The following is a 15,325-nucleotide window of genomic DNA, read 5'->3' as shown; positions in this document are numbered from 1 at the left end:
TTTCAAGTCGGCTTAAACGACAAAGTATTTAAAGGGCTAACCTTCTGAAGCCTGTGCTCACTCTGCACAAACGGAAGTAGTATTTTCCTTCCGGCTCTCGCGCGAACTGCGCCTCCAACAACGGGAATATCAAGCCGCGTTTTATTCGCCATCAGGTAAATGATCTCAAACTCCTGGTCAACACTTCTTCAGAAAGCTTTTTTTTGTGTGTGTGCATTGATTCCTTTACATCTCAACTCAGTGTAACCAAAAGCTTTTTTTTGCTTTGCTTTGCCTTTTGCATAACTTTACATCTCAGCTGCTCAACACGGCATTGAATTATTATTGGAGGTTTTCTTGTGTGGAACCAGCTAAGTGCTGTAGTTTTATATGCTGTGTCCATGAATCAAGCTTGCATGGCACTGGGGAGCAACACGAAACGTCCCGTTCGTTTGTGGTCTCGCTGTCCCCACAACCCACAAGAGAAATCAATGATGATTTTCATTCTTGAGTCAAATAAGGGAGGCTTGGCGCGAGCAGTAATACATCATCGTGTCTGTCAATTTATAGTTACACTCCATTCCTCTGAAAAGGCACAAAAGTGTAGGCTACTCGTGACGGTTGTAACGGAATCTTTCCTGTTAATTTGACTCTGCAGGAAACGGTTTAATGTTTAAACATTTATCACCCAGCCATGAGTGCTCTGTTTACCTGTGAGGACCCAACCCTATGGAGAAGACTGTATGATAAATACTGGGAGGTCATGGAGGCCAAGGCCAAGGCCAAGAAGTCTGAAAAACTATTGAAACTGGACAAATGGTATTATTAGTTTAACTCTCATTGACAAAAAAACTAAGATCTAAATTCATCCTCGCTTGATTTCCATAAGAAATTAACTCGGCAAGTCTTTTTTTTGTTTTGTTTTAAAAGGAAACCTGTATTTCTGCCTTAGGTATCAAGAGGAGCTACCTGTAGCCATCACTAATCGACCTGAAAAGTATATCACTCTACCAGAACTGGTGAAGCTGATGGAGTGGAAACTTACAGTAAGTGTACAGATGCAGACCAAGCAATCACAATGTAAACAAGATGTTGCCAGACCAGGCTCTTTAGTGATATCTTTTCACATGGGATGAATCTTTTATAGCATGTTTTCTGCATTACACTTGTGTGATAAAACTTTATTGTTCACTGCAGGGAAACTAAATAGTGCAGCAGCAAGCGGACTCAAATTGTGCAATAATGCTGACTTGCATAGTGACAACCATACAAACTATATAATTTTAGTGTACTATATAATTGTAGAGGGTACTAGAGTCCTGCACTGTCCATAAAAACCAATGCTGTCCAAGAGTATCAATAAAATATCCTATCCAGTAGTACCGATTAGTCAACAACAGTGTAGAAAAGTGTTATTAAAAACCAAGAATAAAAACTGGAAGTAAAGATGAGCACTTAGAGTAGTATAAGTGTTGAATCAAAAGGAGCAACGGCAAGAAGGATCAACTACAACAGCGGCATCTGTGAACTGACACCCCATTCGGCCCCAACCGCTATAGATAGCTCATATGTTGCATTATATAATGTTTGTTACAGTCTATTGCCCATTGATGTGCTGTCTTTGCACTAAGTTATATGTCCTTGTCATGTATCCTGTGTATTTTTCTAATGTAATGTAACCTGCTGTGTGTTGTAGTGCAGACAACCAAGGCAAATTCCTTATGTATCCTTGCACTGATGAAGTTATTCGGATTCTGAGTCGCGTGTGCCAGCATAACGGCACTCGATGCGACAGTAGTAACTCATTATCTCTGCTCTCCCTTCCGGAGAGAGGGAAGTTCCGGCCGCGGCTCCAGCAGCTAGTGGCTTCCAACAGCGAGGAGACTGTGGAGAAATGTTCCAAAAAGGCCTTCAGCTTCCTACCGGATATGCGGGCGGCCATCGCAGAGCTCAGCTCCCTCAAAGCCCTGGGCCCAGCCACGGCCTCAGGTTAGTGTACACTCCACATCCTGGTTTGGGGAACTTTCAGAAATAGCTATCAGTATCAGATTCTTTATTTATGAACAGATGTGATGTTTGGATAATCTTGGCTAGTTACATTACATATGCAGATACATCTTCATAGGTTTAAATGGTTTTAAATTTGACTTTCCTCGTCTCGTTATGGTAAACATTCCACTGAAACAAACTACTAAGTATTTGCAAACTTATTTAGCTGTTAATCATCCTGAACACTAAAGCTAGCCTGCTTTCTGTGCAGTGGTCATAACACTCAAAATAAAAAAAATCACTCTGAAAGATGATCCCTTCCAGTCCTCTTTATGGACTAACTGGTCAGTCCTCATTAAGTATACTGAGCAAAGTTCAAACAGCAGGAGTGAGTGACTTAACATCCCTGTACACTGTTTAAATTTAATTGGTCTTTGGGAATTATCCGCTATGTGGTCCAGTGCCACAGTTCATTTTGGCCTCTGTCTGACTGTTCAGTTTTTGTTGCAGCTGTTTTGGCAGCAGGAGCCCCACAGCAGGCTGCGTTCATGTCGGACGAGGCTGTGGAGAGTGTCCCTGGACTGAAGCCCATCCAGTACACAGCCAAGCATTACACCCTGTATCTGGATAAGGTGGTGGAGCGCACTGAAACCCTTAACAAAGGTGAGACAGTCACTGGAGTATGATGCATTTGTCCAGTGAGAAGCTTTTTTTTTTTCACTTTCTCCTTCATCTGGAGTTTTTATGATGGATATAAAGAGCACCATGAAAAAGCAGATTCTCTGTGTATATATTTTGGGGCGCTCATTATAGACCAAGTCCCCTTGTTGCACACTATAGAGTTTCTTAAAAAAGAACAGTGTGTTTGCTTTGTTTCATCCTCCCTCCCTGTTGCCTTTGTTGAAGACGGGATTAAAACGAGTTTGAGGGAATCCCCAAATCCACGACTGTACTGATGCCATTTGTTGGCTTGTCCTCCCTTTTCTCAGCGGGCAGCCAGCAGGATTGGACACCCCACAGGGTGGAGCTATGTTTGTGGACGTGGGCAGTAGCCAATCAGCTTCAACTGCCGCTCCTAAAGGGCATTGATGTAAAAGGCAGCGCTGGGAAAGATGAGCCCTCCGACTCTGACACACATCAGAGACCAATGAAGAGGAGGACCAAATAAAATGACTTCCAGATCTTAATGTGAGAACTGCCTTTAACATATTTTGTATAACTTGTTATTTCTGTAGTGCTAATAAATCTTTCATGTGAAAATGTATTGATTGTCCACATGGGTTTGGGCTGCATTTAATTTTCACTCATAATTTATTGAGTGAACATTTCCGATATTTTTCAAAGGGCCCGTCATCCAACTTGGATGATAAATGATGTATTATGCCGAGCATCAGGCTATAATATAAACAACACAGATCTGTTGCAATTACAAAAATGTATTACGATTAGTCCAGTTGGACTTTGGGTTTACCAGGAAACCAAAATAATTTGGGGCCAGTCTTGATGTTTACTGTGGGGTTATTAGCTGATGAGGATTTTTGTAAAACGGACTCAAAAAAAGCAAGGGGACAGTAGAGATGTTCCCACAGTATTGTTCTTTATTTCATATTGTTCCTAAATTAAAGCAAGTACAATGAACAGTACAAAATAAAACAAAAATAGATATATATACAATATAAAATGGTTCCGTTCAGAACATTTAAAAAGTACAATAGATCATGAAGTAATTAATGAGGACTTTGATAGAAATCATCCATATTTACGTAAATTTAGTTTTTTTCCCCCTTTAAGTTTCTTAATGACCCAGAGAAAAATAGCTTCTTTGTTGTGTGTAAACGCTGTTTTGGCACAACCTCTGGTCTAGTGGTTGAGATTGAACCTCCTAAGCTTGGCACCAAGTTAGCAATGTGAGTTAGCAGCTCATGCAGCAGAGATATGACTTCTTCAGCTGTACTGGGAAAAGACTTCCTATTTTGAGAGTTGGCGTCAAGTTACAATCCTGAAGATTTGTCATTTTTGTTTGAACTTACTGACACCTATGGTGACACTAGTAAATGCCGTTGTGTTTGACCATTTTAAATCCCAGAGATCCATTGAAATGAAAGAGTCACCGGTGCTGTTGTGTCGGCACCTTCCCCTTCGTGGAACATAATAGCATGGTTGAACCTGAGTGTTAGTTATTGATGTTTTACAATCTGTGGGTAAAGATCTACCAGCTTGTTCTGCCATACCTACTTGATAGCCTCAACATTTTATTTTATTTTTGGACTCCCCCCCCCCCCCTCCCCTTTTTCTCCCCAGTTGTACCTGGCCAATCACCCCGCTCTCCGAGCCGTCCCGTTCGCTGCTCCACCCCTTCTGCCGATCCGGGGAGGGTTGCAGACTACCACATGCCTCATCCGATACATGTGGAGTCGCCAGCTGCTTCTTTTCACCTGACAGTGAGGAGTTTCGCCAGGGGGACGTAGCGCGTGGGAGGATCACGCTATTCCCCCCCAGTTCCCCCCTCCCCCCTGAACAGGCACCCCGACCAACCAGAGGAGGCGCTAGTGCAGCGACCAGGACACATACCCACATCTGGCTTCCAACCCGCAGACATGGCCAGTTGTGTCTGTGGGGATCTGAACTGGCGATTCCCCATGTTGGTAGGCAACGGAATAGACTGCTACACTATCCGGACACCCACTAGCCTCGACATCTTCTCGTCTTCAAACTCTACCCAGCTGCCATCTACGATGCTGCTACAGTGTAGGTGTAATATGCTATCATTCTTTCCAGGCAAGTCCTACCAGACGTCAAACCGTTAAACTGAGCAACTGCAAAAGTTTTGAGAATTTAGATATCGTGAATTGTATTGTCTTAAATATGTCAGTGACAAAGTATCAAATGGACATTTTTGTCCATGTAAATCTTCAGGACTGTAACTTGAAACTATTTTTATATTCTTGGGTGATGTTGGAGGACATGAACACCTGTGCCAAAGCTAGAAACCGCCGAAAACTCATTTTAACCAGTACCACGATAGAAAACACTACTCTTATCTTCCCAACACCATTTTGAAACCTGTCATAGTCCTCCTCTGATATTTTACCATCTCATTCCCCATGGAGTTGTGCATCATACCATAGACAAAGGGACAGAGGACTGGCGCTCCTGTTTCTAGTTATGGGACAGCATGGCGACTGTTTACTAGACAAAAAAGCCTCGGGATACAAATATGACATTATTTCAAAGCTGAAATTAAGGGCATTCCCCTTCAAACTTTAATATTCTCTCAACATTTAAATTTCACCATTGTGGACAGCGATAACCTTTGCGTCTATGAAAGTCCTCACGCTTTGGCATTCATAGATGGCATGTTCGGTCAATGTTGTAAGTCTCAAATTGTGGTCCTGGGACTTCCTGGGGTACACTTCTGAGATTTCAAGGGGATCCTAGAATTTAAAAAAGGCTTAATTTCACTGGACAGCTAGCACGACCCGTCCATTGATTTATGAATTTGGAGGCTATGTCAAGATACCTGCTTGCCACTTTGGAAGGGGCAATTTAAACAAATTTCAGGGGTCCTTCATGAATGAGTTTGAGAACCCCTGAACCAGTCCAAAAAAAAAAAACCAAAAAAAAAACAACATTGAAATGCTAATGTGTTGAGCATCCAGTGGCTCGTGTTGTAAATACAGCTAGCTAGTCTGTCTTCAGAGCTACAATAGGCCGGTTTTAAACTTATCCAGTCCTACACCAGTGATAGAAGGAACAGCCTGGCCTGCTTGTTGATAAGCACCAGTTCAGAGCGGCTACTGTATAAATAGTTGACCTACAAAATTAACACTGCATCAGCGATGGCAGTTCCTTTATCTTTGCTAGTCTTGCCATGATAATGCAGAGTATACTACCCAGCTGACAGCAAAGCAGCCCTCTTGCCCATTACTTAGATTTGGATTTATATAACAAGGCATTGGGCATTAACAGCACAATGGATCGGGACAAGGAGGTAATATTACCCTTTAATGAAAAGCGATGAAAGAATGATTATGGCACTACAACATATGGCACGCAACAACATATCAGATAACCACATTACAACGAGTGCAACAAAAGCCCACCTATGACAAAAATACAGGAACTGGGTGTGCTGCAGAAAGATTATGCCACGTCTATGAGTAGAGACAAGCACAGGGGTGAACGCAACAGAACCGGGAGTTTTGTTCGGGGACAGCTCAGTGACAGGATGAAGTCCACACAGGGTTTCATGAATCAGGGAGGAAAAAAAATAGACATCTGGAAGAGACCCCGCTGTATACTCAAAACTGGCACTAACCCATTTTTAACATCTTGTAGTGCAACCTAGTGTGTACACCCTTCTAGGAATGAAGACATGCCATAGAAAAACAAGAGGAGGACGCGGCTAAAAGAATAAAGAGGGATGGTTCACAAGTTATGCCAGGCTGCCGCTGCTCCTCTGAGGTCTCTCTTTGCCAGGCTTTCTTTATATCGTTGAGAAACGAAAATGTCACTTAGAGGCGGCAATTATGTCACCATCATGCGACCTGTCAGATGCCATTATGAAGGCAAGATGGCCTGTTTGCAGTCATGTTTTGGGGTGCTGCTGGATGTGTTTATCATCCCGGCGGTTGTTTGAAGAGGAGGGCCACGTTCATTCTCTGTCCTCTGCTGTCTCCCTCATTCCCGCTAAAGCAGTGGTTCTCAATCAGGTCCTTGGGTATCACCAGTGTCACTGGTTTTCTTTGGGTCCCCCCCTTTTTCTCCCCAGTTGTATCCAGCCAATTACTCCACTCTTCCGAGCTGTCCCGATCTCTGCTCCACCCCCTCTGCCGATCCGGGGAGGGCTGCAGACTACCACATACCTCCTCTGATACATGTGGAGTCTCCAGCTGCTTCTTTTCACCTGACAGTGAGGACTTTCACCAGGGGGACGTAGCGCGTGGAAGGATCGCGCTATTCCCCCCAGTTCCCCCTCCCCCCCGGACGGGCGCCTCGACCGACTAGAGGAGGCGCCAGTGCAGCGACCAGGACACATACCCACATTCAGCTCCCCACATGTAGACACGGCCAATTGTGTCTGTAGGGATGCCCGACCAAGCCGGAGGTAACACAGGGATTTGAACCAGTGATCCCTGCGTTGGTAGGCAATGGAAGAGACCACTACACTACCCAGATGCCCCACTGGTTTTCTATTCCGCTGGGTGGTTTATTACGTTCACCTGTTGTTCCAAGTCTGAAACCTCCCTGGATGGTGGCTGGAGTACCTGGAAGAGCAGGTGAATGTAATGAACTATCTGGTAGAATAGAGAACCAGCAGGAGTGGTGTTACCTGAGGACCTGATTGAGAACCACCAAACTAAAGCACTGAACCCCAGAGCTGTCACGTTTCAGTCGGGGGTGACAGCCGAGCCTCTACCACGCCAGTAACCCCTCTGCTGAGACGAGGAAGGTACAGCAGAGACGTTTGGAGGCCGAGATACAAAGAGAAATGCAGGGGGCGTTTCAGGAGGACGAGACACAGGTGGCATTTGGCCGAGGCCCACGGCCGACTGAGTTAGCTTATAGACTAGCGGTAAACTGCACCTGCAACCCCCCCCCCCCCACACACACACACACAACTGTTAAATTAAGACACACAAACTTCTCATCTTCTCTTCTTCAGCGTCTGCGTCCTCTGTGGAGGGAGACACTGTCCTCCACGAATAAACAAGTCACGTTAATTCAGGGTTACCGAGGCCGCCAGCGTTCGGCCTCACAAGCTGAGAGCTGGGCCGTGTTTCATTTTTCACAGGTGAAGCAGCAGTGTGGGTTTGTGCGGCTCGGGGCTTCATTAAGTCAGTGTTTTATTTGGATGCATCCAGACGGGATGATAATCACACTCTTAAAACACGGCCGCCCGCTCGCCCGGCGCACAACCCTTTTAGGTTCCTATGAATTTCAAGTTAAAGAGGCTCATTAACCTTCCTCTTCAGCCGCCACTTCATCTTCATTACAGGCTAACAGGGCAACGATGCATTATTCATCGACAAATATATCCCATGCCTCGCGACAATCCTCCATACACACGAGCTGCCATCACAGTCACTATCCTCTTACAAGTCACTCCCTAAAACTTGGTTTTCTATAAAGGCCTTTTCATTTTTACTCATCCATCTCATATTATTTTGTCCACCTTGCAGCTTTTGTGTTTTCTTTTGTTGAGCACTGTTGTTGATTTCATCTCGTTTTATGAAGCACTTTGCAGCCTTGTTATGAAATGTACCGTGCAAATAAAGTTTAAGATTATGATAATGATGACGATTATTATAAGCACATTTATATACTATATATCGACTAATTGTTCGCGTTTAGTTGAGCTCAGCCTGTAAGGATCATGTTGCCTCATGACTAGATACTGTTTCCCTTATATACCACGGAGTGTGTTGTTGCTCCTGGTGTTTTCAAGGGACGGCTATGCCGGGGGTTTTATTGATGACCGGCCGTCCAGATCGGCAAATGCATATTTTTCTCTCGCCGAGCAGCCGGTGGACATTCAGATGGACTATTGACTGGAGACGCCAGTAGAGGGAACATTAAATGAATGGATGTAATTGCCGCGCTGGCCCGAGCTTCTCCAAATGCCCGACTCGGTGCAGTTCATACAGGACAAGAATGCTCTTCATCATTTGCAATTTGCTCCAGAAAGGCTGCAGGAAGGAGTCCACGCGCAGCGGACCGGAGAGCTACAGATCAGGCAAAGCGTGCAAATTAATCCTTTCCTTCCACACGAATAAGCTGCGACCGGTGAGCAAACTGGAAAACAGTAGCGCTACATGGCCGTGTCGAGTATCTCCGACTGAGAGGAACGTTCCAGAGTTTCATGGCCGTCCACTTGCAAAAAAACCAAAAACCAAAATAAAACAAAAAACCATTTGGCTTCTTCCATTTCCTCTGTTTAAGATTAAAAAAAAAATCAGCCCCTCAGCACACCGATGCCAGGCATAAATGACTAATATTTACTAAGCTTTTCCATCAATCAGCCAACAAATGAAGAACAACCCCAACCCCTCACACACAACCCCATCCTGCCCCTCACATACCCGTCTCTCTCGTTTATCCTCTATGAAATCTGTTCTTCTATGGCTTGTTCTGTAAAGCACAGGAGTTGTGTGAAGTCGAGTCAACTTGGTGCTCCTTATGGGGGGGCAGGGGGTTGGGGGCAAAGCTGAACAGTTTTGGCAGACTTGTGGAAAAAAATAAAACAATCATCGTGTTGAGTTTGCACCATTTGAATCTTTTCTTTTCTCCTCAAACAAGGAAAAAAAAACCCATAAATATACTCTCGTTGTTTATGAACATACAATATACACACGTCCACTACCAAATGAGTAACAGGGAGAACTTAATAACACTCTTTTTTTCTGGTACATTCCTTTACAAAAGTATACAGTCCCGAAGAATTAGAAACTGAGGTACAGTATAGACTGGGCCTGACAGAGACCCCAATGCCCTCTGGGAGAGAGGGTCAGAGGTCAGGTGATGACGCCCCTCCCCCACACCCCACTGTTCAGTCTGTTAGAGAGAGGTTCGAGGGCTGCATGTGTGTGTGTGCGCGTGTGTGTGTGTGCGCGTGTGTGTGTGTGCGTGTGTTCTCGATGGTTTGCACTGACCCCACAGAAACAGGCGGTGGTTGCTCTCAGCAACACAGATGCCGCTTGTCTGTTTGTGTGTGTGTGTGTGTGTGTTCTCGTCCAGGTGGAAACTGCAGGATGATGGGATGATATATTTTACATGGCGCTTCTTCAAGTGGTTTGCTAGCACACAGCACAGTAAATGATGGAGCGCACCCTTCTTTGTGATTACCGGTGTGAAAAAGTTCATCTGAGCTGCAGCGTCCGCCACTAAATTTGAATCTTCTCTCCCCATTAAACAGTCACTTTCGCTCCCCATCGAGACGTCGAGTAAGGACCTCGCATCTACTTCGTACCGTACTCCCGTGACTACTGGCAAACACAGTGTCGGCTTAGTGTTACAGACACACTATGAACTTGTTTCCTCTTACTCTTAAAGACCCCGTAAAGTCAAAATGACTTATTTCTGTTGTTAAGTCATGTTATAAACCATATGTCACTACAATGACATGATGCAGGCTTAAAAAACAAAACAGATGGACATACATAAAAATCACATCAATGAGAACTTTGCACTCAGAACAGTCAAAACCATTTTTTTTTCCTGCATCTTCCCGCACATGCTCTGTGAGGAATCGCTTGGTCATCTTGCACTTGGGGGCTCTTTTAGCGAACTCAAGAAGCTACATTGGGGGCTCGGTTCCAGTGCAGCGCTCCATGCCGAGTCCTGTTTGTTTTGCAACACAGATTAGCACCCTAGCGATTTACATAAAACCACGATCCACTGCCTAAGTAACAGCAAAGCAGGCGAAATGAAACCTGTCTACGACCGTATTTACGAGCCACAAACATGCCGCGGCTGAAATTTGGCCCACATTGTCACCAATACAACGCAAACCTCCACCAATCAATTTGCATAACTCCACCCACCTCACGCCTCCTTTTGACCAGAGGCACGTGTCATGAATTTAACCCAGTTTTGCATTTCATGGGGGCTTAAAGCAACAAGCAAACGATGAACTTTTGCTCTAATGAAAATCCTTTGGGGCGTCAAACCTGCTCTGAAAGGGAAGAGCTTGTAAGCTTGATGAGATCCTACCATGTATAAAAAGATATCATGTTCCTCAATATGGATACAAGGAACTTCGACCTGTACTTGGTGCTTCTGAAATCCCTCTTTAATAAAAGAGACATATTTCTTTGATTTGCAAAGTATCTGTAAAAAAACAATTCTTGGTCTGCTGTAGTTTTGAATGAATTGGTATAAGTTGGGCCTGAAAAGAGGGAACATTTGGAAAGGTAACTACGGTCAAGGCAGGGAAATGTGGTCTTACAGGAAGAAAGGTTTGAGTCAGTGTGAGGGAGGGGCCTGGAGGGAAGGTCTTGGGTTAAGGGAGTGGGGCTTCATCAGGGAGGGGGCGGGATCTGCACGCCGAGCAGCTCGTAGGCAAATATGTTCCAGAAGATGGCGAAGAGGAGGAAAGTGATGAAGGAGAAGATGATGACCCACCAGGAGCACTGCTTCTGCAGGCTCTCCTCGTAGCTGCGCAGGATGAGCAACCCCATGCTGATGCCCACCACGGCCCCCGAAAGGTGTGCCATGAAACTGGGCTGGGGCCCCGAGGAGGGCAGGGGTGGGGAGAAGCGCAGCCAGACAGCTCGTCCCACCTCCGAACTCACTGTGTGCAACAACGAAAAGAGAGAAACAGCCACCGAGTCAGTGTGCAAATTGCTGATTAGTGTCTGTTCAGACTGCAGCCAAGCGGGATTTCAGGCACGGCGAAGACTAAGGCTACGAAGGATTACCGCAGGGCTTATGATGTGCTAACCACCTTAGCTAGGAATGAGACGATGGCTAATGCTGTGCTGCGCTCTATAAGACAGTGTTCTTCAAAGTCTGTCTCAGGACACATAGATGGGTGAGAGGAGGATTACCACAGCCCACCAATTTATTCCACGGAAATAACGATTAAATGTTATTTTCTGTTATTTGGCCGGTCCCATCTCCATTTCCCTTATTCTAGTACTCCATTTCCCTTATTCTAGTCTAAAACTTGGAAAAACGTCGCAAGTTTAGCCAATAATAAGCCACAAAAATGTTCCAAGTTACAGGAGATCTCTATTCTGACAACTGGCGCCTCTATTTGTAACCTCATGACAACGTTCCAGCACACACTAGTTGTGTTCTCCGGTGTGCGGGAAGGAGACGTTTGACAGATGGAGGGAACATATTGCTTCCTAATGAAAGTCATAGTGTATTGGCCCCCATGTAGAGAAAGAGGCTATGCAGTATGACTCACATCCTTTAAAAAAAAAAAACAATGTTATATGTCCAATCAGCAAACCACTCACTGCCAGCCATTAAAAATCATTACATAAGCAGCATATCCACCACTCACTTTCATAAGCCTTGTAAATCCCGTTTGGATGATAAATGGTTGGCAATTAAGTTAGACCGCGCACAGGTGTGTCGACATTAACAATGCTCAAAGCCACAGGCGTGTGCGTGCCACTTTTAATGTGTAGTTATGGGATGAAACCCTAGATGGAGCATAACTTGTTAATGGCGGGGGTGGCGCATTAGCACAGCCAAGGCCTTTCGAGAGCGAGTGATGGGGAACTTACTGCAGACCAGTGCCAGGATCATACGGAGCAGCTTGTATGGACAGCGCATCCCGGCCCAGTTCTGCAACACCGAGAGAAAAAAAAACGTCCCATAAGCCTCATACACCAGCAACACAGTTCTAACAGCAGAACAGAAATCATAACAGCAACAATAATACAATTATAAAGGAGTGATAATGAGTATTTTATCTACAGAGCACTTTTTTTGGGGGGGGGGGGTTCCTCCCTTTTCCCCCCAATTGTATTTGGCCAATTACCCCACTCTTCCGAGACATCCCGGTCGCTGCTCCACCCCCTCTGCTGATCCAGGGAGGGCTGCAGACTACCACATGCCTCTTCCGATACACGTGGAGTCGCCAGCCGCTTCTTTTCACCTGACAGTAAGGCGTTTCACCAGAGGGACGTAGCACGTGGGAGGAGCATGCTATTCCCCCCAGTTCCCCCTCCCCCCTGAACAGACGCCCCGACTGACCAGAGGAGGCGCTAGTGCAGTGACCAGGACACATACCCACATCCGGCTTCCCACCCACAGACATGGCCAATTGTGTCTGTATAGATGCCTGACCAAGCTGGAGGTAGCATGGGGATTCGAACCGGTGATCCCCGTGTTGGTAGGCAACAGAATAGACTGCTACGCTACTCGGACGCCCCTATAGTGCACTTTTCTTAAAAATCAAATCTCAAAGCAGCATTAGTTAACAGCAAGCATACTAAGCACAATGAGAGTCTCCACATGTCCTTTATTTCTTCAGACTGGTGAAAGCCAAGCCAAGGCGTTAAGGACAAGCTGGAGGCTGTTATAGTAGACAGATATGATTATACACCTGGCAGCCCTCCACTTGATGGTTCCACTTCAGTGGACTAAGATCGCTTAATGGAGGGCACAACAGGCCAATAACTGCCCCTTGTGTCCCCTTCTTTGGATAAAACAAACAAACAAACCAGAACTAAGGCATCCTGACGTGGAACCTTATTTCAGTTTCTCAGGACGAGAAACTGCACCGACCGCATTCTACCCTTTGTTCTCGGCCTTCAGTTTTACCAGAGAGCAGTTTGTCCTCTTCTCTGGCTGCAGAGAGAGAATGAAGGTGCATGCCATAAAAAAACGAACACACTCAGGAAAAAAGCCAATAAGGTGAAGTCCTATAAAGTCCCCCCACACCTTTTATATTGGATATGAGCGTGCAGTAGCTGGACTCATAAAACCACCGTAAGACCACTAACTGAAGATGAGTAGCACGTAGATAGTAACACAGGCCAGAAGTGTTGACTTGGATGGATGGGGGGTTCCAGCTTACTGACATTCTGATACATTAACCTATTCGATTCAATTCAATTTACTGTCTTTAAAACGATGTGCAGGCACATGTTCAAAACAAAATGTAATTGTCATTGTAGATAATAAATAAATAAATAGGTAGAAAAACAGAAAAATATATCGATAGATAAACTGAACCGAATCAGCTCATCAGAAACAGAGTATTGCATAGAAAAAACATCCGGGTCCGTTGCCTACCAACACGGGGAACGCCGGTTCGAATCCCCGTGTTACCTTCGGCTTGGTTGGGTATCCCTACAGACACAATTGGCTGTGTCTGCGGGTGGGAAGCTGGATTGTGGGTACGTGTCCTGATCACTGCACTAGCGCCTCCTCTGGTAGGTCAGGGCGCCTGTTCGGGGGGGGGGGGATGGGGGGAATAGAATGACCCTCCCACGTGCTACGTCCCCCTGGCGAAACTCCTTACTGTCAAGTGAAAAGAAGTGGTTGGCGACTCCTCGTGTATCGGAGGCCTGCGGTAGTCTGCAGCCCTCCCCGGATCAGCAGAGGGGGTGGATCAGCGACCGGGACGGCTCGGGTAATCGGGAGTGGGGCAATTGGCAGGATACGACTGGGGAGAAGGGGGGGGGGGTTCTGAAAAGCCGACATGTCGACTGACAGGTTGTGGGATGAGGATCAGTGGAAATGGGTTCCACGAGTTTCTCCATTGGCAGGATGGCTGTTTTTGGAAAATCCTGCATGCAGAGGGATTATTTACTCCCTTCAGTCCAGCTAGTGGAAACACAACTACTTAACATTTGATTTTTTTTTTGACTCTGCAAAAAGTTTAGATGGAAACAAGTTTGGAAAAAGCGGAAAACCTTGAACCAAAAGGACAGACACCTGCTTTCACACCATGTACACTGACGCGGAAACCATGTGAGCATGAGTCACATGCTTCCTCAGACCACCTCATCTTCATGCAAACCAACCTCCATCACGCCAGAAAACCCGCTGATGCTCTGCGTTTTGCATGGGATCTAATGTTCAGAGTGAAAGTTCAACGCTAAATTACAAAGCAGCCACACACATTACATACATACACACACACACACACACACACACACACGCGAGCTCAAACAAGAGAGGCATCGACAGAGGATGTAAAATAAAAAATGCTTGAGCATGGCAGATTTGAGATTTCCATAACAAAAACAACGAAAAAAAAATAGTGGTCCGATCAGTGTTGGAGTGAAAGTCAGATCCTGGTCTTAAATCTCTTCATGTGAATCTGCAGCCTGACAGTCGGGCCCACCCGGCTGAGTTCTACAGTCAGAACCGCCCGGATCTTCAGCGTTTCCTTTCAGTGGTGCAGATGATGAAACTTGGTGGCAGATGGCAGCAAGGGGTTGGCTGACCAATAAAAGAAGAGGGTAGAGAAAAGGACGTCCCTTGTTCTGCTGTCGTCTTCACCAACAGACGTGCAGAAAAAGACAACACTGAGAGAGCGAGACCAAAATATGAGCGCGGTGCCGAGTCAGAAACTCTCACGTCGGTCCTGTTGACGCACCCTGAACATGTATTACTGCTGACGGGTCCCTTGGCCTACAGCGAAGGCCGGCGCTGTGCTAGTTAGACTGATTCATCAGATCTCGTACCGCCTTGAGTCTTGTGACAGGACACGCGAGACGTTTCACATGCAGGCTGCGTACACTGTGTTGTCTCGCTGATTGTGTTTTGCATACGGAGATATTTCATCTGATAGGCCCGTCGTCAAAGAACATGACAGACAGGACCGTCTGCGCCATCAAACAGCGCTTTCTAACAACCCGGTTGAAGAGATAAACATGAGAATCGAACA

At 45.7% G+C, this 15,325-nt stretch overlaps 2 protein-coding genes across 2 annotated transcripts in view; one reads left to right on the top strand and one right to left on the bottom strand.

The window, feature by feature from the left end:
* Window positions 1-28: 28 nt before the first annotated feature.
* zgc:112496 (uncharacterized protein LOC541336 homolog) lies at window positions 29-4,283 on the top strand. The gene is made up of 7 exons (XM_056297231.1): window positions 29-155; window positions 638-798; window positions 932-1,025; window positions 1,809-1,968; window positions 2,479-2,631; window positions 2,958-3,156; window positions 4,270-4,283. Exons 2-6 carry the CDS (start codon window positions 674-676, stop codon window positions 3,134-3,136), a joined length of 711 nt encoding a protein of 236 aa, XP_056153206.1. The 5' UTR covers window positions 29-155; window positions 638-673; the 3' UTR covers window positions 3,137-3,156; window positions 4,270-4,283.
* Window positions 4,284-10,988: 6,705 nt separating this feature from the next.
* The window catches only part of rhbdl1 (rhomboid, veinlet-like 1 (Drosophila)), a 50,675-nt gene continuing 46,338 nt past the window's right edge, over window positions 10,989-15,325 (bottom strand). Inside the window, exons 5-6 of the mRNA XM_056297625.1 lie at window positions 12,207-12,267; window positions 10,989-11,260 (exon numbers count right to left, since the gene is read on the bottom strand). Of these exons, the coding sequence (XP_056153600.1) occupies window positions 10,989-11,260; window positions 12,207-12,267 (333 nt within the window). The remainder of the gene's footprint in view (window positions 11,261-12,206; window positions 12,268-15,325) is intronic.

Source organism: Lampris incognitus, chromosome 17 (assembly GCF_029633865.1).
Source record: "Lampris incognitus isolate fLamInc1 chromosome 17, fLamInc1.hap2, whole genome shotgun sequence".
NCBI classification, from domain to species: domain Eukaryota; kingdom Metazoa; phylum Chordata; class Actinopteri; order Lampriformes; family Lampridae; genus Lampris; species Lampris incognitus.
The sequence above is the reverse complement of the archived record's forward strand: the minus strand, read 5'-3'. Positions and strand labels throughout refer to the sequence as shown.

Bases quoted from the DNA above. Each gene is read 5' to 3' on its own strand.
- zgc:112496 (XM_056297231.1), top strand. From the start codon at position 674: ATGAGTGCTCTGTTTACCTGTGAGGACCCAACCCTATGGAGAAGACTG. The intron at 799-931 runs GTATTATTAGTT...TTTCTGCCTTAG, and splicing joins CTATTGAAACTGGACAAATG to GTATCAAGAGGAGCTACCTG. The intron at 1,026-1,808 runs GTAAGTGTACAG...TCCCTTCCGGAG, and splicing joins TGATGGAGTGGAAACTTACA to AGAGGGAAGTTCCGGCCGCG.